Source organism: Clarias gariepinus, chromosome 7, assembly GCF_024256425.1.
Source record: "Clarias gariepinus isolate MV-2021 ecotype Netherlands chromosome 7, CGAR_prim_01v2, whole genome shotgun sequence".
In the NCBI taxonomy this organism is placed as follows: Eukaryota; Metazoa; Chordata; class Actinopteri; order Siluriformes; family Clariidae; genus Clarias; species Clarias gariepinus.
This window is the reverse complement of record NC_071106.1, coordinates 36,494,853-36,521,413: the sequence shown is the minus strand read 5'-3', so window position 1 is coordinate 36,521,413 and position 26,561 is coordinate 36,494,853. Positions and strand designations below refer to the sequence as shown.

At 39.7% G+C, this 26,561-nt stretch overlaps 2 protein-coding genes across 2 annotated transcripts; one reads left to right on the top strand and one right to left on the bottom strand.

Moving 5' to 3' along the window:
• Positions 1–5,155: 5,155 nt before the first annotated feature.
• zdhhc7 (zinc finger DHHC-type palmitoyltransferase 7) lies at positions 5,156–20,672 on the top strand. Its single transcript, XM_053500720.1, has 8 exons — positions 5,156–5,339; positions 5,909–5,968; positions 10,002–10,299; positions 12,483–12,607; positions 12,986–13,082; positions 13,307–13,388; positions 15,294–15,424; positions 16,625–20,672. The coding sequence occupies exons 3-8, from the start codon at positions 10,012–10,014 to the stop codon at positions 16,802–16,804; spliced, it is 903 nt and encodes a 300-aa protein (XP_053356695.1). The 5' UTR covers positions 5,156–5,339; positions 5,909–5,968; positions 10,002–10,011; the 3' UTR covers positions 16,805–20,672.
• A 1,870-nt stretch (positions 20,673–22,542) lies between these two features.
• On the bottom strand, positions 22,543–25,538 carry nip7 (NIP7 nucleolar pre-rRNA processing protein). Its single transcript, XM_053500780.1, has 5 exons — positions 25,424–25,538; positions 24,562–24,648; positions 24,331–24,469; positions 23,939–24,079; positions 22,543–23,008 (listed from the first exon to the last, which is right to left on the bottom strand). Exons 1-5 carry the CDS (start codon positions 25,477–25,479, stop codon positions 22,889–22,891), a joined length of 543 nt encoding a protein of 180 aa, XP_053356755.1. The 5' UTR covers positions 25,480–25,538; the 3' UTR covers positions 22,543–22,888.
• Positions 25,539–26,561: the final 1,023 nt, after the last annotated feature.

The following is a 26,561-nucleotide window of genomic DNA, read 5'->3' as shown; positions in this document are numbered from 1 at the left end:
ATCTGTGTCTAGAACTAGTTTTAGATGTTTAGTCTGTGCCTCCACCTAGCTTTAGATGCGTTGTCTGTGTCTAGAACAAGTTTCAGGTGTGTAGGCCTAGTCTAGAACAGGGCTTTGGGTATTTAGTCTGTGTCTAAAACAAGCTTTGGATGTCTAGTCTTAGTCTAGAACAAGCATTAGATGTTTAGTCTGTGTCATGAACAAATGTTGAATGTTTAGTCTGTGTAGAACAAGTTTTAGATTTTTAATTTGTGTCTAGAGCAAGCTTCGGGTGTTTAGTCTGTGTCTCCGACAAATTTTAGATGTTTAGTCTGTATCACGAACAAACTTTGGATGTTTAGTCTGTGGCTAGAACAAGCTTTGGACATTTTAGACGTCTGCGTCTAAAACTAGATTTGGGTGTTTCATTTCTGTCCAGCTCTGGATGTTTCCTCCTTATCGCCGTAGACATCACATTATTTTTCTTAGTTTGACCAAACAGTTACCTGTTTTGCTGCTTGTACAAATAAGAATAAGTCTCAACAATATGTCTCTCAAAGTGTCTAAGAGACTTTTTCAGTGTCTAAAGGTCTAAATGTGTGTACACAGACGTCTGCAGCAGGTTTGATGTTTAAACACCACGCCAAGAGTGTGTATGGCTCTGCATGGCTGTGTATCGTACAGTAATCAGTGATTCGAATCGTCCACTGTCCTCCCTACTTCCTGTGCGCTGAAGGATTTTCTAGCTCTCCAACACTCACTTTGTTTCACATTGCTTACACTTTGACTACAGCGTTACTTCCCACTGCAGTGATTTTTAAATGTGCAAGTCGCTCCTACTGTCTGGCTGCAATTAAACGCCAGCGGATGACTGTGACAAGCTGAGCTTATCGATCTCTCGGCGTGATGTAGAGAACGTCTTTCCACATGCGGCCGTCTCTAAATTATTCATAAGCAAATGTGAAGCATGTTTATTATATGGTAAGAGGGTTAAGAGTGGATGCTCGGTGATCATGTGATACAGAAGGGACATTGTGTAAGATCGTGTATCTGCTCGAGGAATGCATTATGCAGAGTGGAGCATTAAATCAGCAGGACGCTCGATTATCTCCCGGACCAAATGTATGTCAGGGATGTTGACAGCTGCGTCTGGTGGAAGTGCCAAAGCTGAATCATCGGCATCGGCATCATCGTTATCGTTATCGTTATCATTATCACCGTGACTAAGTGACACATTCTCTCTCATCCCCTCCGCCGGTCTGTCACTCTTGCTAATCTCAAAAAATCCTAATGCTGTGACGAATTATGGAATAAAGTCCATACCGGCAATGATTTGTGCCATATTACGACTGACTGTATATGTTTAGGGAAGCAGTTTAGAGTTCGGATTGAGCGTCCGTCCTGGAGTAATCGAGAGTGGCAGGCTGAGAAAGAACGCTTTAGCTTTTAATCAGCTTTAGCGGATTGCTAATGCATGTTTTTAACATGAGGAAGGGAAAAAAAAAAAGCAAGCAACTGTCAGGCCGCGGTTTATCCTGTGTAAATCCTCGCAAGCCAGAGAGAAAGACAGAGAGAGAGAGAGAGAGAAAAGGATATATTTATAGATATTGGATACAGGGTGAAATATACAGTAGATATTGGTTAGTTTTAGGGCATCAGTAGTACGTTTCTCGCTTACCATGCGGAAGGCCCGGGTTCAATTCCCAGCTCTAATGCAAAAACCCCAGCTACTGGATCCAGTGCTGGTCCCAAGCCCGGGTAAAATAGGAGGGTTGCACCTGGAAGTCCTGCATAAAACCTATTCCAAGTTAGGCACGGGTAGCTGAGTAGTTAAAATGAACAAACCCCAGCACCACCGAGTTGCCCCTGTTGGGCCCTTGAGCAAGGCCCCTAACCCCCAACTGCTCAGATGTTTAATGAGATAGATTAACAACATAGAAATTGGTATATTTATATCAAAGAGACATAAGGGACATGCTCCAGGAACATGATTTTGTGATTCACAGTGATGGTTTCACATATGCTTACCTCTTTCTTCAGGGTTCTCCGGTTTCCTCCAACCTTCCAAAAGCATGTCTAAGGAATGTTTAATTGATCCCAGTGACTAATTAAGGACTCTATGTAGTTAGGTATGGGTGGTAATGAGTGTGTGTGTGTGTGTGTGTGTGTGTGTGTGTGTGTGTGCTGTCATAAAAATGTGCGTGCATCTTGCTTTCAAACCAGCACCCATCATCTTAAACATCCTGTCATACTATTGATTCATCATTAACTGCGTGTTCCCGGGTTTCAGATTTCTTCAGGTCAGTTCTAGCCGGTATTCCCGAGTTCTCGAGTTCTCTCTGCAATTTCACACCAAATTTAATTCAGAAAGGGTTGTTACTTAGCTGATTAGTTTAATCAGGCATGCTGGGAGCTGGGAAGAGATCCCCAACACCAGGGTTGAGAGCTGCCTAAGGGTTGAGCGCCACCAAGTGGAATGTACAGGTATGAACCTGTGAATAAAAGTATGTTATTTATAAATTCTTTTTTTATTTTTTAGGATCGGTTGATGCGATATGATGATGATACCCAGGTGCAGATTCGATATGTATTGCAATTTTGTAAGTACCTTCATACAACTTTGTAAATAAACATTTTACTGCAAAAATGATTTTGGAGTCATACATTGATTGCACTGATTGATTGATCAGTGTCACTGACCAAAACACACAGGTTGGTGTACTGGTTGGCACCGTGGCCTCCAGGTTCAAGGGTTCGATTCTCGGCAGCTTTGGATCGAAATAAGAGACCACTGCAATTTCCTCCGGAAAACTTCTGGAATGTCATTAACAGAAAGATGGATGGTTACGAAACATGTTTGCTATTTTTGCAGAAAGAGCCATGTGAATAACTGGAGCCAAAACGCATAAAAGCTCTAATTTCAAATCCGGGTTACTATTCCACCAAATAGTGATTTCCTAATGTTATTAATCCCAAGCATTAACATAATTTGTTTATAAATTATTTGCATTTTGTTTTATTTCAGTTATTAAAGCTCTGCAAATACTGCATGATCTTGGGTTGTTTTGATGTGTCGTGATGATGTCATCCCCTTTTGAATATACACTCTAAATAACAAAAGTTATATTTTGAGAAATATTGTCAGCAGTTCACAAAAAAATGAAACAAAACTGTTCATCTCCCCAACACATGCACCTGGAAGGAAAAGAAAAAGAAGAAAAAAAACGAAATTATGAACTAATAAAAAAATATAGAAACTAATTATGCTTTTCAGAGATGTCTGTGTGTGTGGAGTTCGCATGTGGTGTTTGGTGTGTTTCCCCTGGTTACTCAGGTTTCCTCCCACATTCCAAAACCATTGTGAAAGATCGTGAAAGAGTGTGTGTGTGTGTGAGTGTGTGTGCGCTGCCGTAGACGGGCGTCTGGTCTTGTGCCGGAAGTTTCCTGGGATAAACTACAGGCTTCCTTCGACTCTTTACTGGATATGGAATAAGTACAGGGTTTTAAATATAAATAAATAAATGTATCACACACACACACACACACACACACACACACACACAGGTTGAGTTTTTTTTTTATTATTATCATTATTTAATCATTTTACTCTTGGTCTTATTTCCTCAAAAAACCTCTTGCCTAGGATGATGATTTACCAGTTTAACCAGTTCTGTCTGTATCTGATCGAACCACACTCTCAGGCTCAGCAGGACTGGAGTCGAACTGTAAGACATTTTCATTACAATGTCCCGTGTAAGGATGAGGCACATGATTTCACACTGACTTTATGCGACTCGTTTTACTGGTTTGACTAAAATGATGCAGACGCTGCATGCCATCTTCTCCTGTCCAAAACCATCACTTACTGTTCTCTCGATATCGAGACACCGGTTAATTAAGCACGGGCTGGAGAAATATTTAGACATTTTAAAGTGTCAGATTTTTTTTTTGGTTGTTTATTTGACATTTAATACGACAAGTGAGGTCTTGTTGATGAGATGTTTCTTCTGTTACTGCTATTTCAGCATGTATGTACTGTATATTTAGTCCTTTCGATTGAAAAAAAAAAAGTTTCGATTAAATAATGGACTGGAACCAAACAGGAAAGTTACACTATTGTTCTTGAATGTTCCTGAACAGAGTTTACGTTTCCAGTGGAAACCTCAGGCCCTCATTTGCTTGGCAAAAGAAATCATTTGACTTTTAAATGTATGCACACACACACACACATATACACTCACACACACTTTCAAAGTAGGTTGAGACTCAATAAAGGTTTACCGTATATACTGTACATTTACATAAAAAAATACTTTAATCAAAACCCCTCTGGAAATAATTATAAACATGACACTAAAACTATGGCAAAACTCAACACTAATACTTATAAGGTTGTTTTTATTTGTTTACAAACATCAAATAAATAAAAATACCACTTGTTTTATTCACAGCAGTCACTTACAGTAATTAAAATAAATCTTACTCTTAAATGAGCAAATTGTAAGATCAATCATGAAAACATCTGGATTTAGATTAAGGTTTTGAATTTGATTCTGACTGTTTGTGTGTCGCAAAGTACAGACCAACATAAAACACTGTGCATGTTACAGGAAAGACACTATACACAGTGAGTACACAATATTCAATAAGTGTTCCGGTTAAATAAGTCTCGAGTGGATAAGCAGATAGATAGACAGATAGATACGTTACTGATTATGAAGGAAATTGTTGATGTGATTGCATACTGCATATCTTCTGTATAGTCAGTAGACACAAAACTGACCCAAAGTGCAATGCTAAGAACAACAGTAGAAACTTGATGTGCAGTTTTATGCAGTTTAGTTTTAGTTTGCAAGTTCTCCCAATGCTTGGTGGGTTTCCTCCAGTTTCCTGCCACAATCCAAAGACATGCAGATTAGGATACCTAATTATGTGCGTGTGTGTGTGTGTGTGTGTGTGTGTGTGTGTGTGTGTCCTACAATGTATTGGCACCCCATTTAGGGTGTACCCTGACCCATCCCCCTAAGTCTCCTGGGATAGGCTCCAGACTGTATACAGAATAAGTGGTATAGAAGATACAACGTGAGAACATTCGGTGCTATACATCCAAACAGCCAGCAGAGGGCAGACATCCTCAATCTGAAGAGGAAAAGAAGGTGCAGACGGAGAACGAAACCCGGAAGTGTGTGTGTGTGTGCCGATGGTTTCTGATCGTTTTTTTCCCTTCTTTCAAAATACACACTTAGAATAGGACGGACGTTTTAAAGGCTGGCTGGCTTTAATAATGAAATCTGATGTGTGCGCTGTACTTCCGCAGATTTGGGGAAACAAAGCGACAATCTGTCGGCTGAATTATTTCGGTAAGCGAGCAAACGACACACATGAGAGCTTACTGCCAGATTTAGCTAACAAAATGCATATCCAGCACTGATTAAATACATCGATAATAATTATTATACGTGTCATGATTGTAAATGCAATCCAGTAAACGCTGTCAGTTTTGCACTTAATGTGTATGTATTTTGTTATGTCCCAACCGTGATTAGGTCCTCGGCTCTGTCTCAAATGGCTTCCCGGCGGTTATGTAGTTCACTAGGTCGCGCGCGCGCGAGCTGTTTCATTGTGCCATCTGTAGGGCGCCTAGTCAGGGAGCAGACTTTGATTTGGATCCCAGCCAGCGATATTAGCTGTTTGCTTGCCTTATTGTTGTCAGTGGGTTGATTAGCTGCTGCTAGCTTGGGTTATATTTATTTTCTGCGTGTTGCCATGACAACTTCTTTACTGATTCATTTATTCAATGAAATAAAATATCAAACCTAATTAAGGCTAATTCTAACATAACCAGCAAGCTGTCTATGCTTTCGAATGAAAATCAATGAAAGAGTCATGATGATGATGATGATGATGGTGTGTGTGTGTGTGTGTGCAGGTTAACCCTGTGGATCAGCTGTCCAGCTCATCATGTCAGTGTGAGGTCCAGTCTCTAAAGGTACCTACAATATTCCTTATTGTTTAAACTAATAAAACTTCACCTCATTTCTTTTTTAGGCAGTGCGAAAGTTTGCACACCCTTCACTTTCACTGTGATATGAGGACACACCGGTTTAAGGTTTAGGGTAGGATTAAGGTTGAAGGTTAGGATTTTAAGTGCGAGAGAGCTTAACGTGAAGATGAGATATAATTAATTATACACTATGTTATGCATTATAAATTAACAGTATTGTATTCTATTAATCCAGTGTTTAAAAAAATATTATCCACAGGGTGATGGAGGGGGGGATAATTTTTTAAATATCTTTAGAGCTTTAACTGCTGTGTTAAATGTAAATGTTCTGTACAGAATGAATGTACAGTAATCCATTTGATTTAATAGATCAAATGGATTACTGTATAATAGACAATATAATAGATAGCCAAACCTGTTAATTATTGAATTTAGTAATAATTAACAATCCTTTGTAGTAGCAGTTTGGGGAAGGCCCTTTTTTATTACTATCTTAGAAAGTAAGAACTAATAAGACATAGTTTGATGAATTCGGTGTGGGAGAACCTGACTGGCCCGAACACAGAACCCTGATCTCAACACCATCGAGCAACTTTGGGATGAACTGGAATGGAGATAGGGATCAGTGCCTGACCTCATAAATGGTCTACAGAATGAAAAAGCACGAATTCCCACAGAAACGCTCCAAGAAGAGTGGAAGCTGTTATAGCTGGTAAAGGGGGACCGACTGACAGACTACAGTCTGTCAGGTGATTTATTTTATTTCATTGCAATGTCGTTGCAGGTTTGGATACAACCTACTTTTGTTGATGTAGTGTAGATACTTTATTGATTCTGAGGGAATTGTCAAACAAACAGTAGCAAGGATAGTAACCCAATAGGTATGTCCTCAGGATTGCAATTTGCCAATCGTGTAGAGCGTATGGTTAAAAAAACATGGAGATGATCCATGCTTCTATAGAAATGACTGAAAGAAAAACAAAATATGGTGTGGTATTCAGTGTATATATGTATGTATATGTTTAAAGAATGTGATGATTAGTTGGAAGTACATGTGAATGAGGATGACCATCAGTGGACAGACTTGTGCAAATCCAGATGTGCAACTGAGTTACAGCAATTAAAGTGACAGCAGTGCAAAAGTGGGAGTGATTAGGGTAAATAATGAGTAGATCTATAAACATGACTGTGACAGTGAATCTGTTATGAAGGAGAGCTGCATGTACAACCAGGAATGAGTAGTGGTTGCGGGGTCGTCATGATCAAGAATCCCAATCACATCCCCAGGCCCCGTAAAGAGACATTTATATAGATTTCCTGCGCCTTTCGCTAGAGCCGCTCTGTTACTGAAACAAATTCTGTATTGCGCAATAAGTGGCTCTTATTTAGTGTTTACAAATTTTTTTAAATGAGGATAAGTTTGGTTTGGGTATGTGCTAACAATAAAGACAACCACGACTAATGTGCAAAAATATCATCTTTTAATAAACTTTCCTGCTGATACACAGGAGAAATAAAAATCTGAAACCAAGAATAAGCAAAAGTAGCCGAAATAAAATACAACAATTATTTTAAGTAATTTACAACTTACAAGTAAAGGGAGCAAGAGTCAGAAAAAAAAACACATTGAATCAGATTTATTTTTATTTTTTGCAAATTCAATCTGAACCACATCTGGAAGTGAGTTGAAATCAGATCAGAGCCCTAAAGAGGCGTCTCAGTCTGGACGCTCTAACCCACTCGAATTGGATTTCAATCAGATTTTTCAAAACTACCAGAAAGTTATAGGACCTAAAGGGTGAGATGCGATCTCTCAGGTTCTCGTTGTTATGTGTCTGCTGTTATAAGTCAACAGCATTTAACATCAAACAACATACAGTTGTGCTACAGCATGTCCACGCCCCTGACATCGTTACCATAGCAACCGGAGCCGAATCCCATCTGATCGCTTTCATATAAACCAGTGTCCTAAAGTCGGTCGGTCCTGAAGATCAGATTTGTGAAACAAATCAGATTTGCCTACGGTCTAAACAAGGCCTACGAGTTGCTGTGAGACAGAAAATAATAAAGTGTGTTGCGCAGTTCATTAAGGAGAACGGCAAATATAAAGTCACACACATCAACAGTGTGTTTGCCTCAGGTGTGTGTGTGCTCCCGTTCCCATTTCCATGACTCTCGTGCCCTTCCTATACAAACTGGATGATAATCGCAGATAAAAAAAAAAGATTAGATTAAAAATGCCGGTTGATCTGTATGGTTAAGTGTCTGAACGTGCGTCGTTACTAAGCAAAGCATTAGTTACTATACTATTATTATTATTATTATTCTTACTATTACTATTTTCTTATACTATTACTTTTTTTAAAGTTGATCACATAAGCTAACAGTCAAAAAGTGACTCCTTTTGTTATATTAATAGAAATTCCGTCACACACGCAGCAGACTGGTTTGATCTGGTTTAGATTTAAGGTTTTAGTTTCAGCCATTTTTGCTCTTGATGTGTTAAAACTATCGTTACTGTGGGAAGTCGATTTATTACCTAATCAACGTCTTAAAGCATCAGCGGCTGCAACACTTTTGTGATCTCTGAAGTAATTGTGGGATTGCTTTCCTGTCTCTTCTTTTGCCCCTGTATCTTTTGTTTCACCCTTATTTTTACCATCTTTGCTTTAGACCTCATTTCTTCGCTTTTGTCTCTTTGCTCTTTTGGCTTTTGCCCCAATGTGTCTTTTTTATTTTTATTCTCGTGTGTCTCTTTGCTTTTACCCCCTTGTGTCTCTTTTTTTTTTCCTTGTGTGTCACTTATGTGTCTCTTTTCATTTACCCCTTGTCTCTTTTTATTATCCTTGTGTGTCTCTTTGCTTTTGCCCCCATGTGTCTCTTTGCTTTTGCCCCCATGTGTCTCTTTGCTTTTGCCCCGTGTGTCTTTTTGCTTTTGCCCCCGTGTCTCTTTGCTTTAGCCCAAATGTCTCTGCTTTTGCCCAAGCGTGTCTCTTTGCTTTCACCCCCATTTGCGTCTTTTTTTTTGTCCCTGTGTGTCTCTTTGCTCATACTTCCCTGTGTATTTCTTTGTTTTTGCCCTTTTGTGTCTCTTTGCTTTCGCCCCAATGTGTGTTTTTGGTTTTGCCCAAATGTGTCTTTTTTGCTTTTGCCCCAATGTCTCTCTTTTATGTCCCTATGTGTCTCTTTGCTTTTGTCCCCTGTATGTCTATTTGCTTATACTCCCCTGTGTGTCTCTTTGCTTTTGCCCCATGTGTCTCTTTTTTTGTCCCTGTGTGTCTCTTTGCTTTTTCCCTCGTGTGTGTCTCTTTGCTTTTGCCCCCTTGTGTCTCTTTTTTTTATCCTTGTGTGTCTCTTTCCTTTTGCCCCCCTCGTGTGTCTCTTTGCTTTTACCCCACGTGTCTCATTGCTTTTACCCCCTACGTGTCTTTCACCCCATTTGCCTTTTTTTTTGTCCCTGTGTGTCTCTTTGCCTACACTCCTCTGTGTATTTCTTTGCTTTTGCCCTTGTGTGTCTCTTTGCTTTCGCCCCAATGTGTCTTTTTGCTTTTGCTCCAATGTGTCTCTTTTATGTCCCTATGTGTCTCTTTGCTTTTGTCCCCTGTATGTCTCTTTGCTCATACTCCCCTGTGTGTCTCTTTGCTTTTGCCCCATGTGTCTCTTTTTTGTCCCTGCGTGTCTTTGCTTTTGTCCCTCATGTGTCTCTTTGCTTTTGCCCCCCATGTGTGTCTTTTTGTTTTTGCCCCCCACGTGTGTCTTTTTGCTTTTGCCCTAATGTCTCTGCTTTTGCCCAAGCGTGACTCTTTGCTTTCACCCCCATTTGCCTTTTTTTTTTTTTGTCCCTGTGTGTCTCTTTGCCTACACTCCTCTGTGTATTTCTTTGCTTTTGCCCTTGTGTGTCTCTAATACAAACCTAGCAGCTGTAACTACACTCTGGACTGCTGGTCTGGAAAATTAATCAGTGATCTGAATTGAACTTCCCCTGAAGTTTTTGTTTGTTTCATCTGGTCTCGTGCAGGTAGAGCAGAATGCAGACTTCAGGGCACCGGCTGCGGGATGTGGAGCAGCACCACCCGCTGCTGTCCGGCGGCGAGGAGGAGGTGTCCGCGGGCCGCGTCTGGTTCATCCAGGACGGCTGCGGCATGGTGTGCGCGTCCATGACCTGGTTCCTAGTGATGTACGCGGAATTCGTGGTGAACTTCGTCATGCTTCTGCCCTCCAAAAACTTCTGGTACACGCTCATCAACGGTGTGGCCTTCAACTTCCTGGCCGTGCTGGCGCTAGCGTCGCACCTGCGCACAATGCTGACCGACCCGGTAAGAGTAACAGTGTCGGTGCTGAGCCAGAGAAGGCTTTCTTCAGTCATACGTGACTGTCAGCTCTTTTCTTCTTTTTGATCATTTTTCTTTTCTGTATTTTTCCCCGATTTTCTCTAATTGTAGCCCATTCGCACCCATCATTAGGCCACTCCCCCACAACTACAAACCAGGGAGGGTGAAGGCTGTCACATAATTCCCTTTGATGCCAGGCACCTATATGCAGCTCATGTATGCAGAAGAGGGTGGATAGCGCTTTTTTTCCCGAATGTATTTAATTTACTTTAATTCAGTTTAGTTTTATTCGTTCAGTGCTTGATCATTGTCGGGAAGCAGCCTTAATAAATCAAAAGTAAACAGACCGCTTATTTTAATACTAATAAATATAAATATTTTATAATCAATAAAAATAATACAAATATTTTTGCCCCGTTGGGCCCTTAAGCAAGGCTCGTAACCCCTTAACTGCTCAGATGTATAATTAGGTTAAAAATAAAAACAAATGTAACTCGCTCTGGATGAGGGTGTCTGCCAAATACTGAAATGTAAATCAAAATGATCCCTAATTGTCCCTGATTATTATCAGAATTACAATTTATCAGATGTATGAAATGATCGGATTGTTCCTTTTGGGACATTGCATCATTCCAAGTTCCCACTTTAGGTTTTTCGCAGCTATCAAGTGAAACATAATGACGGTGATGCAACCTTAACGTTTAGTCACGCGCTCGTCTGATGATCTTCACGAGGGACAAAGACGTCTTGAAGAGTGACTTGTGAAATGCTCTAAAGAAATAAAACTCAAAAGAAATGACCGTACTGTATATCCACTTCTATTAAATGTTCATTTTAAATCAGAAGAAGGAAACGTGCTCTGCCACATCGTTTGATGTTTGGCTCTTGAGGAATGATAATTCCTCTTTTACAGTGTTATCTTGCTGGAGTAACTTCCTGCGTAGCACTGGCGTCTCTCAGGAGGATCATTCTGGAGATTTCTCTTTTTAATGATTAAAGGCTCCCTGCTCGCTCTGACTTTAGGGAGTGTTCAGGTTGCACATAAACAACATTTGCGCGTGAATATCCGCATAACTGTGCTGTTTGTTCTTTGGTTAGTCAAACATCAAACATAAATTCCATATAAGTTTTTTTTTTTTTTTGGTTTAAAGTCAGACTCGGTTTAAAGCCGAGGAAGAAAAAAGGCAGGACAGGAAACATTTGCAATTCTAAACATTCACATCAGGAACGAGCCACATCTGGGGTTCGCGTTTCTCAGGCGAACAGTAAAATATTGCGCTATGCCAGGTTTTGCATAGTCGCTAAAGGGCGATGTGGATTAAATGATACAATACAGGTTCCACAGTACGACCTTGGATTATCAGGTGTGCATAAGAGTGCACGCACTGTTTATTCAGAGATAAGTGCTGGTAAAACACAGAATAATACTGCATGCCCGCTTGTGTATTAACACACACACACACACACAGTAAGTTGGTTTATCCCCCCAGAGAGTCATGTGCAATAATTGTTCGATTTGACAGCTGAGAGTATTTGATCAAACATTTGATGTTTTTGATGTTAATTGGCAGTAACGTGTATATAAAGGTGCACCGAGAAGGATCAGGAACAGCATGGTGTGATGAACTGTTCTCATCACAAAGTTGATTATTTTCCTATAAGAGCACATCGCAAAGTGTTTTATTGCTCTTATATCACAGCAATTTGCATACAAGGTGATGTTTAAGTCAAACCGAGACTCTTGAGACACCAATTTTCATCAGTACAGTCCCGACCTCGCTCCAATAGCCACATGTTTTAGCCATTAAAGGAGTTCCTGGGAGGCCAGTGTTTCAGACGTGAAGCAGGCAGGCAGTCAGTCCGATCATAAGCATGAGAAAAGTACATTAGTGTAGCAGGGGAATAGCAAAGGAGACTTGAACTCCCTTGGATTTGTGTAACTTGGATTTTTTTTAAATCCATTTGATCCATTTCCAGTTAATATTGTGGAGCATCCTTTAAAAACCAGTTAGTTCCTGTTATTATTCCACACATTAATAAATCAGTCTCAGGTGGTGGTCTTTTTCTTTTTTCACTGAGAGTACTTTTTGTGTGTGTGTGTATGTGTGTGTATGTGTGTGTATGTGTGTGTATGTGTGTGTATGTGTGTGTGTGTGTGTGTGTGTTAGGGAGCTGTACCGAAGGGAAACGCCACTAAGGAGTACATGGACAGTCTACAGCTGAAACCCGGGGAGGTTATTTACAAGTGTCCGAAATGCTGCAGCATCAAACCTGAGAGAGCTCATCACTGCAGGTGAGACGGGACGGGACAGGATGGGACGGGACGGGACAGGGCGGGATGTAGTGATGTCATGTGATGTGAATTTTTGTTTTAAAGAGAGCTCTATCTCTTTAATAAATATTGGAAAACATTATTAAGCAACCCATGATGAAATGGTGGACGTCTTTACACCAGTCTGTCCGGCGCTAGTGTATCGTGTCCTGCTGCAGGAAAAGTTCTGATTAAACGCTCCGAGCATGAAAACGCACATCAGATCAATGTTCAATTAGATTAGCATGAAAAAACACTGTCCATGTAAATGCAGCTGTGTTTTTTTCATAAAATCTTTTTCTTAAAAGTTCTCAAATGTTTTCTCTGTTTTTTGTTTTTTTTTCCTGAATGTGTTTCCAGCATCTGCAAGAGATGCATCAGGAAAATGGACCACCACTGTCCCTGGGTGAACAACTGCGTTGGAGAGAACAACCAGCGATACTTCGTGCTCTTCACTGTAAGACGCTTCACTGCCCTCTTCCTCCCGAGCCGCGTATATGCTAGTCAAATGCAGGACTGAGATTTAAATACCACTGCTGTGGCTGTGAGCGATTGCTTCAGTGGGGATTCTTGTGTTGTTGTTGTTGTCGTCTCAGTGTTTTGTAAGAGCTTCTGTCTCTGTCTTTCCTGCTTATGTTTTCCTGCTTTGATTGTATTTGTCTTGTTCTTTGTCCTTTGCAGATGTACATCGCGTCGATCTCCCTGCACGCCCTCTGTCTCAGTGGGTTCCACTTCTTCACCTGCGTCAACGTCCAGTGGAACGGTGAGTCGTCTGGGAGGGGTGTTAACCCTTCTGGAGTAAAAAACAAGCCCCTGTACGTTTGGAAATTATTAGTTGTCAATAATCAAACATTGTAATTTAATTAAGAATGAAAAATTCCGCACAAGCAGCGTAAGAGTTATGCCTTTAAAGCTGCACGGAGTTAAACGACATCCTGGTATGTATCTAATCGGTAGCGATTATAATAAATCCGATCTAAGGAGCGAAGCCGATACTGAAAAAAATGATGGCTTAGTGAGGAGAAATATTTTCAGATTTTTCGATGAGAAAACCAAAATATTTTCATTTATAACTTCAATCATTGAATATTTGACTCGTTTCAAATCTTTTAACTAGAAATACTTCAGACTATAGTAGATATTTTCACTTAAAATTTAAATTGCATCATTGCGTTGTCATGGTTACAGTGGTTGCAATCTTAAGCGAGTCGTGCTTTCCTCATTCGAATAAAAACACCACCTAGAGCTTCCATAACGGAAAACACGAGCGTCCCGACATCCGGAGTTCGATGCGACAGCTTGGCCGTGCTCCCTCAGGGGTGAGGGGTCGCATGCTCACACTCCCGCGTCAGCGCTGCGTTCCTATGGTTACAGTGCATCGTGTGCGAGCACCCTTCACGCCAACCTACCCCCCCCCCTCCCAATTCAGAGCGACACAGGCCGATGATGGGCAGCTGCAAGCGGATGGGTGTGTAGCGTTTCCTCTGAGTGTGTTACTTCCTGTTGTGTATGAGGGGGTGCAGTAAGAGTCAGGTGGGAATTAGACGCTAGTAAATTAGAGAGAATATCAGAGGAAAAAAGGAAAACATCTAGTGTGAAAGCAATACTGAAAGTCATTGAAGTGAGAGATATTTGACACTCTAGTAGTTTTTTAAAGCAGAACTGACGAGACACCAGTCACCTCCCGATACCCGATGATGTCATCATGATACCCAGGTGCTGATAAGACGAATATTGTAATTCTGCAAGAATTTTTTCCAATTTCGTTACAATTATAAGATCATAATTCGAATGTTTTATACTTAACTTTAACGTCTTCACAACATAGAATTCAATGTAGCCCGTTCCTTTTGATATTATTTTTCTCACTTAAAAACCAAGCGCAGCATTTCAATACAAACTAACTTTAAATACAAGGGTTCAACATTTAACTTCAAATTAAATTTAACACAAAAAAACTACACCGTTACTGAGCAGCACGTATCTCTATCATCCGGCATAATTATTATTTCGAAACGAACTTTTTTTTACTTCTACCACACGGGATAAAAATATGGAAGTATTATATGTAAGTTCAGAGTGTACCTCTGTCTCCTGTAGGATTATAAAGAAACAGCCATGTTTTACCTCCTCGAATGCGTCCAAACAACGAACGCAGCTTTTCACGCACGTGTTTTGAGACAAATTATTTTGATTTATTTATTTTACATGCACAACTTTTGATAATGATCGTGTAACGCCATAAAAACACAGTTATTTCCAGCGTAATCATGTCTGATTAAGCTGAAACACTTTTGAGTGAATATCTGCAGACGGTCTGCTGGCTCTCCGTCCTGCGTGTGGGCTGAATAAAAATCTGTGTCACATGACACTCCTTTAGCCAATCACAGAGACTTGTTTCACCAAAACAGACACGATGATGTGCTCAGTCTGTGTTAAAGCGCTTATATGGCAAGCTGTGCTTTGGGTTAAATGCTGGCACTTCTGTTAGAGCTTCTGTTACAGAAAAAAACACATCACCACGTTCTGACCAATCAGAGCGGAGAATTATCGGGCCTTGGTTTATCTCATTATAAATCGTAAATGTTAGGAGACTTTATTACACAAGCCACTTCATTTATATTGTGGGATGAGGTTGTATCTGATTGTGTGTGTGTGTGTGTTACAGAGTGCAGTGATTTCTCCCCCCCGGTGGCCGTCATGCTCCTCATCTTCCTGTGTCTGGAGGCTCTGCTGTTCCTCACCTTCACCGCCGTCATGTTCGGCACCCAGATTCACTCCATCTGCAACGACGAGACGGTGAGACGGTCCAGCCCCAAAACCACTACATCTACCGCACATTAACTAATCACTTAGACAATTTACATGAGTGCAAAAATATTTACACCCCCAGACTTATTTTTCTTATTCGCAGACGAGAATTGCACGTTCATTAAACATTTTTTAATTAAAGCATATATATATATAAACTTGTACTGTTTACGACAGCTTGGTCTTAAATCTTTATCTTGGAATGTGCATGTCCTTTGAATTGCCCTGGGTATTTAATTAGATTTAACATGACGTAAAAAAATATTAAACAACGTCTAATGATGAACAAAGAGATCATCATCGTCATCATCAGAGATTGAGAAAAAAAAGTCTACATCAGGACACCTACGGAAGGGCGTTTTAAAATACTCTCTTTGTTGTTGTGGTCGTTCTAGCCGTTGTGGTGGTTTCATAATTTTAACTGAAGGGCGTGCCAAGTTCCATCACCTACTTCCAACAATAATTGAAAAAAATGTTTTGTAAATAATACTTGATAGAAAGTTATGATAATACTTATGAAACGTATTCACTTGTAAAAGTATTCACCCCCCCTCTTGACAATTTTCATGTTTTCTTGCTTCACAACCTGAAAAATAAATTGGATTGTTTGAAGGTTTGCTTCATTTCATTTACAGAACATGCCGACAACTTTGAAGATGTGATAGGAGAAAATAACAGAAAAGTTCAGTGCGCATAACTATTCACCCCCCCTAAAGTCAGTCCTTTGTAGAGCCCCCCCCCCCCCCCCCCACAGCATGATGCTGCCGCCACCATGTTTCGCCGTGTGGATGGTGTTCTTTTGGTGATGTAATGTGTTGGATTTGTGCCAGACATAGCGTTTACCTTGGTGGCTGGAAAGTAAAATAGCAAGGCACTATAGAAGTTGGGTTAGAAAGCAGCAGTCGTGAGGTGCCCTCTGCTGCCTGGCAAGCGAATTGCAATCCAAACATCAACATTTCTACAGTTCTACACTTTTTAAAAAAAGTAAACTAAAATAAATTGTACTGCCAGAGTGCGGATAATTTTTGACTCACCCTCATTGTTTGAAAATAGGGCTGTTTTTTTTTTTGCTGTAAACTTTTTAAACAATGTTGGGTCTTTGTAAGATTGTGAGCTTGTCTGTACATTGGGAGACGTAGGTCATCAGGTGGGCGGGGCTAACTGTCACCTCTTCGTCCCTCCCCGTAGGAAATCGAGCGTCTGAAGAACGAGAAGCCGACGTGGGAGCGGCGAGTGCGCTGGGACGGGATGAAGGCCGTGTTCGGAGGCCCGCCGTCCCTCCTGTGGTTCAACCCTTTCGCTGGACTGAGACTGCGGCGCCTCCTGATGGTCCACTCCCGGAAGGGCGGCTCCGAGTTCGCCGTCTGAGTCGACGCAAGCTCGCGTTTCTCCTCCTCGTGCCTGCGTGCCTGTTAAGACCCGACACGTAGAGGACACGCGGCACGACGACGCAGGTACGGCGAACGTGTAATGAAACCCGAGGCCGAGTGAAGGACACGGGGCCTGGACATGACTTTAGAGACTACCTGTTTAAAACCACTGGACCTCAAATGAAGGATTATTGGCTTCTCTTGGCTGGGTCTGAATAGATTATTATTATTATTTTTTTTTGTTTTTGTTGTTGCCTTTTTTTTTTTAAGGACTCTCTTAATGTATTTTGTTCGAGGCAGAACTTTAAGTGAAATCCTGAACAATCTGAAGTCAGTGTCCGGATCCAACCAGAGTCAAACAACCGAGCTGAAACGTCTTAACTCGGCAAGAACCTTCATATGCATTAAGATTTCCTCTGTAACAAAAACGCGCAAACGTGAATTATAGATTATAGGATCACGAAACATAAACGACGGCTTATGTAACTTCTTAATATACGGTAGTAGAAATGATGCTAAACCTCATTGACGTTTTCTTTTTTTTTTTTCCGTTTAATGGCACTGAATCTTTAGACAGATCTCTATTTAAAACTGTTTACCTTCAGCGACGCTACATCCGAGATCGCCGCAGACGCCGAATGTAGAGCGATTCCTTTAGAGAACCGTGCTGTAGAGATAAAGCATGAGTCTTTGCACACTCGAGTCCGTTTAGTTAGAGAAAGAGACTCGAGTTCCTCGAGACACTCTGGACACTCTGACGTTTTGCTGAACTCGCCAAGCCGCTGGAAGATGGACCGTGCTGGATGTAGTGTGTGTATGTATTCGTGTCTGTGTGTGTGTGAGAGTGTGAGAACTGTGTGTCTTTTCAGAAGACAGCTAACTAAGGATTCCCAGGACGTTCGCAATATCGCTGGCTGCGTCTCCACAAGAGCTTTTACCTCAACTTTATCATGAAAAGTCCTTTAATTATCGCAGATGTTTTATACAGTAGACGCAGAGTATTTCCAGCGGTACCGGGTCCGAGATAAATAAAATATTAAAAAAAAGAAATAAATAAAAAGAAGCGTGTTTCCTCCCTGTGACTTAGTGTATTGTAAATAAATAAAAGTTAATAAAAGGGGACAGGTTTATTCATTATGTTAAAAGGCTACCTATAAAGCGTTCTCTTTTACAAACCTTTATGATATATGCAGTATGGAAGGGATTTAAACACGACCATGCATCCTTTTTTTTTTTTTTTTTTTTCAAGGGCAGGATCTCGGGTTCTTCAGTGCCATGACGTTCAACAGTATTGATTTTTATTCATTCTGCACATGATGATCTTAAGGTGTAGGCTTTCTCTCTCTCTCTCTCTCTCTCTCTCTCTCGCTCTCTCTCTATTTAAACCAAAACCAGTCCAGAATTAACTCTACTGCGTCATTCAACCTCTCATGCTGCGTTCACAAGAACCTAAGATTTATCCAAAAACATGTCTTTATCTTGTAGTAGAGCTGTTTTTTTCTCTCTCACAATATAGAATTCCTCAAAGGAGAAAATATATACTTATACAGAAATAAACTTTTCATTCAGGGCTAAAAGAAGAAGAAGAATGAATTATCTACGCGTGCGACTCGAGCAGCGTTCACAAGCTCATCCTGGACCCTGAGATTTATAAAGTAAAAAAAAAAGCCTCTCAATAATGTCTTTAACGTGCCAGAGTATTTATCTCATATCTATATCCTGAATTTTATTCGCAACTTATCGTATTTTAGTAAAATCGGGTCTTTCAAATCAAATCGTTCACGTTCGAATCATTTAAATGAAAAAACGAAACAAAACAATGAATCGACTCACGAATCGATTCACCATCCCTGTTTTTCCTTACTAGCACGTTCTCCGTTTTTGTCCTTTACTACGTGGAACTGCTGATAGAAGCATACAAAGGGGACATGGCTTCATAAATATTGGCACCCTTACAAGGGGAAAAAAAAAACCCCAAACATTTATAAGAGGAAAATGTCGTCGTGGGTCGAGTCGCTCGATCTCACGTTAGGAAAATTTTGCTTGTTATTTCTACAGTTATTCTACATACTTGCATAACCTCCAGTAACCTTAATTAAGGAATTGTTCACATTAGTCACTCAGTAGTAATAAGCCAGGACTTTAAGGGATCGTGTGTGTGCGCGTGTGTATGTGTGTGTGTTAGAAATAAAACAATAAACCGCTTTTGTGACTTAATGAGCTCACTGTACGATTAACTTCAAAAGGAATAACACACTACACACCGGCTCGCTGTTGAACCTGGGTGAGTCCAAAATGATCCGGTTTTATCAAAACCTCTGTCTCGTCAGCGCTTTCCGTTCAAGGCTTGTCTCTCGAAAGTTGAGCATCAGCTGGAAAATTCATCAATGTTTACAGTTTTCTGGGCTTCTCATCTCAAGGGTCAGAAGTATTGGAACATCATCCGAAAAAAAAAGGTTCGACAATCGACAGCGCTCGTTACAGTGAGACGCTTATTTAGGAGCCGAAGACTGAACTTGGGATTAAACGCAGAGGACGGATCTCCGAGGGCGTCGTGATCTTGCACACACTTCTGCCCACACCGTCTCTGACACTCTGTTTTGAGGTGTTAAAGCGTCCTTCATATAGTCCTAATCTCGCTCCATCAGACTTTCACCTGTTTGTTTCCCTGAAAGCAGAACTACGAGGACGAAGATTCACTTCTGATGAGGAACTGAAGACAGCGGTGCATTCATGACTCGCAGCTCAGAATAAAAGTTCTTTTTTTTGAGGAATACGGAAGCTTGTCGACTGATGGACTAAGCGTATTGAAAAGCAATGGGATTATGTCGAGATTACGTTGAGATTATTAAAATGAATTCTACATCCAGAGATCATACGGATCATTTTTGACTCACCCCCGTACATAGGATCATAATCTGTATTAAGTTGTGTAACATGGAGTTATATATATATTTTTTTCCTTAACTGCTTTATTTCCAGATGGCTTTATGTCCCTAACTGCTTGTATAATATTTATAATAATAATAATAATAATGGGAAATCTCCTAAAAAATGACACTTGTATCCAAGAATATATTAACGAAGGATGTTTCTCGGGACGGGTTTGGGAAATCCTTGCGCAGAGATCGTTCGTGTTGTCGCCTTTTCATATTATCATCCCTAAATCGTTACGAATCGCTCATGGATAGTCTTTATTGTCGTTAAAAAAAAATGTGAGTAGGTGGAGTGGGGTGAGGAATCGTTCCAGTACATCTGACTTCGAGTTTAAAAAAGAAAAACCCTACCTGAAATCGCATCCATCAGCCGTACGCTTTACGACCAATAATGAACGTTTGCTGGAACTCGGGATGTTGAACGCGCTCGCTGTCCACTTTCCGTTTGCAATCAGTCAAAATCCTTAAAGGGGTTTATTAGCATGTGTGTCTTTTAAGAATGTATATAGTGCTTTTATTACGTTTTTATTTTCGGGTATGGAATTAAACCCTGGACCATCATGTTAACACTAATATACTGTAACTGTAACACCTGCTTTCCAACAAAGTGCCAACTTCCTAAAACATCTGGCGTAGAAACAGGTGTGTGTCAGTGTATTAACCTACAGTATAGATGCAAAAGGAAATATTAAAGGTTTATCAGTTGATCTGTTAAATGTCTGATGATGATGAATATAGAAACCCTGTGCTGACTGTAATTACTGATGATGATGATGATGATGATGAAGTGGTCACAGAAAATGAAAACCAAACCCAGGCTACGTGATACACAGTGTAAATGATTATCGCGTCCTTTTTTCAATCGCCATTCGATAATTGTTCTTTCATATGTGACGCTCTTTTTGCATAATAAAGTTGTTAGGATCAGAAGTGTTTCAAGTTGTATTGTCCTTTTTTCCCCCTCGATTTCACAATGATTGTTCCTGAAGCTGCATGAAAAGGAATAAGAAGTAATTATCTATGATTCAAACGCACTGGAGTATTCTTTTCTTACACTATTTGCTTTTTGTATTATTCAGAAGCTTCGCCTTTACCTATCCATCTTTTAGTGCCTAAGCAGTGAAATGATGTTTATCCTACGAGTGATTTCTTAAGATTCAGTAAATCACACATGATGCCACATGAAGGATGATGGTTATGTGACCCAACAAGCTATATTAATCTATAAACTATTCATATTTATAGATTATTCATATATATTTCAAATTATTGGGATGCATGAAATGTGGTTAGCATTCTTTAGGAAAAAAGCTTCAGTTTGCTAGGGAGCATAAAGATTGGACTTTGGAGCGATGGAAAAAACATCATGTGGCCTCATGAGTCCAGACTGATCCTATTCCAGAGTGATGGGCATGTCAGGGTAAGAAGGGAAGCTCATAAAGCGATGCTCCCATCATGCTTAGTGTCCACTGTACAAGCTTCTGGAGACAGTGTTATGATCTGGGGTTGCTTCAGTCGCTCAGGTCTAGACTCGCAACGTTATGAGGCAATAAAATGAAGTCAGCTGAAGACCTAAATGTACTGATGATCAGGTTATCACATTTATAGAGTTTTTCTTCCTTGACTTGATGGCATGAACATGTCCCAGGACTCAGGTTGAGAGTCCAAGAGTAATCATTTCCACACATGTGATCACAACTGAGCCAACATTTTTTTTTCTCTCTCTTGCGCTGCACAATTGGACAGTAATCATCACCCCTGCTGGGTCTTAGTGCGCGTCTCTTACTGGTATAATCAACATCCATGTACGACATTTTCTCCCTCAGCCTATCGTTGTGTGTGCATGCATAATTTGACACCGTGCCACTTCATACACTCTCTCTTTCGCCTTTAGTGTGCGTGTTTGTAAACCGGCACGATGTCAAATTACGCACACACGCATAACGACAGACCCAAACACATACACAGTGCCTGCGCGCATAAACGGAAATACGTATGTCAGGATTTATTTTTACTTTTTTTTTTTAAAGGTAAAGTTTGTATTAATTATTTTTATGTATTTATTTTTTTGGGCTGGATATTATTTTTTCTTATGGAAAATTTTTTATTTGGTTTACGAGTGTTTTGGAATACGAGCCCACTTCCGGAACGAATTATGCTCATAATCCAAGGTTCCACTGTACTGCATTTTTCCAATGTGTTCCTGAAATTATGAATTCATTGTCTATACCACCGGCTTATCCTGTACACAGAGTTGCTAATGTCTGGAGATTCTGGAGTTGCTAATGAAGGAAATTTAGGGCATGAGGCGGGGTACACCCTGGACAGGGTGCCAATACAACTTAAGGCACACACGCAATAGGCAATATGGAAACGCCAATTAGCCCAATCTGCATGTCTTTGGACTGTGAGTGGAAACTCTACACACACAAATAAACCCAAAGCGGGAATCGAACCCTTGACCCATAAATTGAATATGAACATTTTGCATAAAAGTGTTGATTTCCACTCTGTCCTGAGACGTCTGGGACACCTGTGTGTGTGTGTGTGTGTGTGTGTGTGTGTGTGTGTGATTACTGGATTATTCACCATTATTTATACATCATTACTGTTTATTTGTAATCATTAAACTTTTTTTTTTACAACCCTTTACTTTGTGAGTTACATTTTCTGTACAGCTGTGTTGAAGCTCGGAGAATAAACTCGACATCTTCCTGAAGTGTAACACAGGCTGAGCAGAAAGTCCTTTCCTGATTCTCTGCTTAAACCTTAATAACTGAATGAATCGATTGATAGATCATTTGCAGTAAACCGTATGTTTGTACTAAGAATAGGTTTGGAAAATGTGTTGGAGTCAGAAAAAGACTTCCTGTTGGTTTCACACCTACGTGCAGGTTTCAGGTTAATAAAATCTTAACCTTAGGTTTTAACTAGAAAATGTCCAAATGTGGAAAACAATCCACCAGATATTCAACGATTTACAGCTGATCCATGTTTGTCTGTCCAACTGAGAGCCAGACGGACACTCGGCGCTACACACTGACACATGACTGATACGACACAACGTCTATTAAAAGAAAAAAAGAAAAAAAAAAAACATCAGTCCCATCCTGAGATGCAGGAGTGTGTGTTAGCGAGCTGGTTGGTTATGTGAGCGTGTCCTCGTTTCTGATGTACTCTCCTACATCAGCTTGGTGAAACACCACGATGGCCATGGGATCCACTTTTCGGCATTCCTGCGTGGTTTTCGCCGCCACTCCGAATCCCTGCAAACAAGCACGACACTCAGTTTACCTCCTCCGTAACCTTGGGATGTTAAGATATCTACCAGGGGGTGTTCAAGTCAAACCGGGACTCGTGAAAACAACAACGGAGTAAAAACCGATTAGTTGGGGCAGTGATGTGTCAAACGCTCAAGGCTCTGTGTTACTAATCGGAGGATCGAGGGGTTTAAGCCCCAGAATCGCCAAGTTGCCTCTGTCGAGCCCATGAGCGAGGCAGGGCTCCAGGGGGCGCTGTGTCACTTTGACCCCTGTTTCCTTAATTATGATCCCAGCAAAGGTGGTTCAGAGCCGTACTTATGAACATTCAGCGATTTGAACGCCTGGTCATATAATACATTTTTTTCGACTTGAACACCCCTTGTATTACACTCTCTCTCTCTCTCTCTATATATATATATATATATATATATATATATATATATATATATATATATATATATTAGGGATGCACCGAAATGAAAATTCTGGGCCGAAAACGAAACCGAAATTTTTGGATGCACTTGGCCGAAAACCGATACCGAAACCGAAAATGGCTTCATTAAAAAAACATGTTTAAAATATTTTCTTTTTGTTTGTATTAAAAAAAACTACAAATTAATTAAGCAATCAAACTTTTATTGATAATAAATAACAGTAATAAGGCTGTTTAACAATAACAAAACTTGCTTCCAAGTGCTTCCAAACCGCCGACATACTCCGTGTTTGATGCGTAATGACAGCGCGAACGAGACGGGAGGATGGGAGAGGCGTGGCGACAATTTCGGCTTTTATTTTCGGCGCTTTCTTACGTTTCGGCCGAAACCGATAATGCTATTTCGGCTGAAAATTTTCGGCGGCCCAAATTTCGGTGCATCCCTAATATATATATATACACACACACACACACACACACATCTACATTACGGCTCTCACCAGTGGTACGTCTGCCATGGAGTAAACCACCACTCCTTGGTACTGAGACGTGTTTTCTGTGATCCTCCCCAGGCCGGACTTCATAATGTGGTTTCCGTAGAGGAACGACTGCTCGGCTCCGGGCTTCACCCACACTTTATACTGCAGAGAAGACACATGAAGTGCAGCGGCATCAACATTGCGCTCCAAACAGTGATTTTGAAATCATTTTCGCCTGTTACAGTATTTTGTAAAGTGACAAAAAGTTTGATGCAAAACTTTCTGCATGTCATGTTCTCTGCTTAAAAAAAAAAAATTATCATAATTCAGATGTAAGAGCTTTTGACTCGTGCCCAATAATACATATAGAAATAACATTTACTATACACTTATCAAATGGTAATCTTTAATACCTTTGCGTAAGGAGCGAGAAAATCCAGGGCTGTGATGTGCAGCCGAAACTTTTGAGTCTTCGTGAACTTCCCGAAACACGTCCCCACGGACACCAGCTTGTCCCGGGAGATATTCGTGGCCAACTTCAAGATCTTCTCACTTGACAGAATAATTTGTGTTATTTAACAAAGTACGACCCAAGTACTATTATTTTATCTTGTTTATATAAATATCCATGCTGTATGTTTTACCTGATGTAGTACACACGATCATGGTGCAGTCTGAAGCAGTAGGTCCCATCTGGTCTGTCCACAAGAAGCTTAATGTTCTCTCCGATACTGAAAACAAATCGTTGGACGAATTATTAAATCAGAGTCACTTTTAAAGCTTTTGCTTTTGCATTTTGCTTCGAACTTGTGTGACCCCCATATTGAACTATTGCACCTGCAAACGTGGCACAATGACAATGATGGGGGAACTTCAACTCCTTCATTATGACCACCCGCCTATTATTAAGTAGGTACCCCTTATCGCCACCTTTCTCGTTGCTGAACGAAAGAAAAAGTTGCTGAAAAACTTAATGTAAAAGTGTCAGAACAACACACACAGTGCATCATTGTGAATCATTATGGTGGTGAATTGAGGAACCTACCTAATATTAGCAAGGTGTTCATAATGTTGTGGCTGATCAGTGTATGCACGTGCTCAAAAACATAGTATTATATTAAAAACACATTTTATTAAGTAATATATTAAAGCTTAAAAAAAAGACACTGGTTTGCTTCTCCACTTGCTCTTGTGTCATGACCATTGTATAAATACTCAGTGAGGTTATAAGCTGTACCAACCATTTAACAATATATATATATATATATATATATATATATATATATGTGTGTGTGTGTGTGTGTGTGTGTGTGTGTGTGCATATAAATATGACTGTGAGCACGTGGTTTTGATCTGTTTAGTCTTGTCTAGTTCTCTCCTTTCTTAAACTTTGTGATGAGACTTAAAGCCTCTGTCTGTCTCTCTAACAGTAATCCATATCCAGTTAAGTTTAACCAGCTAACTAAGTTACTGTCGGTTTTGAATAAGAAGTGATAAAATACTCACTACTTGGAGAGCTTTTCAAACAGTGTTTTCGTCTCTTCATCCGTTAATGGCCGCATTATTCTGGTAAATAAATAAATGTACAATCCAAAGGAAAAAAGACACACGTGGGGAAGGAAAGAGAATCGGTTAAGCGTCGCAGGGTGATGACGTCAGCAGGAAGCGACAAGGAAGTCGCAGATAAATGTACTTTTTAAACTTTATTTTAATTAAAATTTTAAAGAACAATTTTGTATACAACAAATTAGGATAAAATATTACAGTAAGTACAGTAAAATTAAGAAAAAAATAAGTGAAATAAAATAATAAAGTAAACGCGCCATCAAATTAAATGGAAGATAAATGTAAATATACAAATAAGATTTAATTGGTGGTTTAGTGTATTTTTTTTATGCAGTTGTAAAAACTGTGGAATTTTTTATATTTTCCTGTGGTGTGTTACAATTTATTTTATAATAAATTTTTATAGTCGTGTTTTAACAGCATTATAACATCATCTGTCTCTCTCTTGTTTATTCTTTTCTTTTTGTTTTTAAAGAAATAAAATCTCTTTGGGGGAAAAAAAGCATGCATTAATTGCTATAGTTATTTTTAAAGCTACAATTCATTTAAACAATATGGTAATATCGAGTTAGTGTATTTTTGTATAAGGTCTAGCATCGACAACTGTAATAATAATAATAATGATAAACATTTAAATAAATATGTTTTACACATGTACTCGAAGGTCTTTAAGCCTTTTTTAAAATTCAGAAAATATACAAATTTGGAGTGTTTGAAAATGTAATACTTCTAATCTGAATATCTTCTAATACTTTGGATAAAAGCAAAAATATCAGCCTAAACTTTTTCTGTATACTCAGAGGTCCAAAGCAAATTTGTAATGGTTTCAGGAGCAGTATTTAATTTAAAGAAGGTTATTGATTTCAGCTGCTCTTTCTGTAACCTTGCTGTAAACCACCGTGCCTGGACCTGTGATTATACAGAAATATTTTGCTCAAATATTCTTGTTTCTTGTCATAAACGTAGTTTTTTAAATTTGAGTTTTTGTTTTTTCTTTTGCTACAAAAGAAGTAGTCTTTTTCTTGTATATAAAAATAAAAATATAAAATATTTATAAAGTATTAAGTTTAAAAAAAAA

Coding starts and splice junctions, on each gene's coding strand:
- zdhhc7 (XM_053500720.1), top strand. CDS start 10,012: ATGCAGACTTCAGGGCACCGGCTGCGGGATGTGGAGCAGCACCACCCG. Junction 10,300..12,482: donor GCACAATGCTGACCGACCCG/GTAAGAGTAACA, acceptor TGTGTGTGTTAG/GGAGCTGTACCGAAGGGAAA. Junction 12,608..12,985: donor GAGAGAGCTCATCACTGCAG/GTGAGACGGGAC, acceptor ATGTGTTTCCAG/CATCTGCAAGAGATGCATCA.
- nip7 (XM_053500780.1), bottom strand. CDS start 25,479: ATGCGGCCATTAACGGATGAAGAGACGAAAACACTGTTTGAAAAGCTC. Junction 24,649..25,423: donor TTTGAAAAGCTCTCCAAGTA/GTGAGTATTTTA, acceptor ATTTGTTTTCAG/TATCGGAGAGAACATTAAGC. Junction 24,080..24,330: donor TTCTCGCTCCTTACGCAAAG/GTATTAAAGATT, acceptor TCTTCTCTGCAG/TATAAAGTGTGGGTGAAGCC.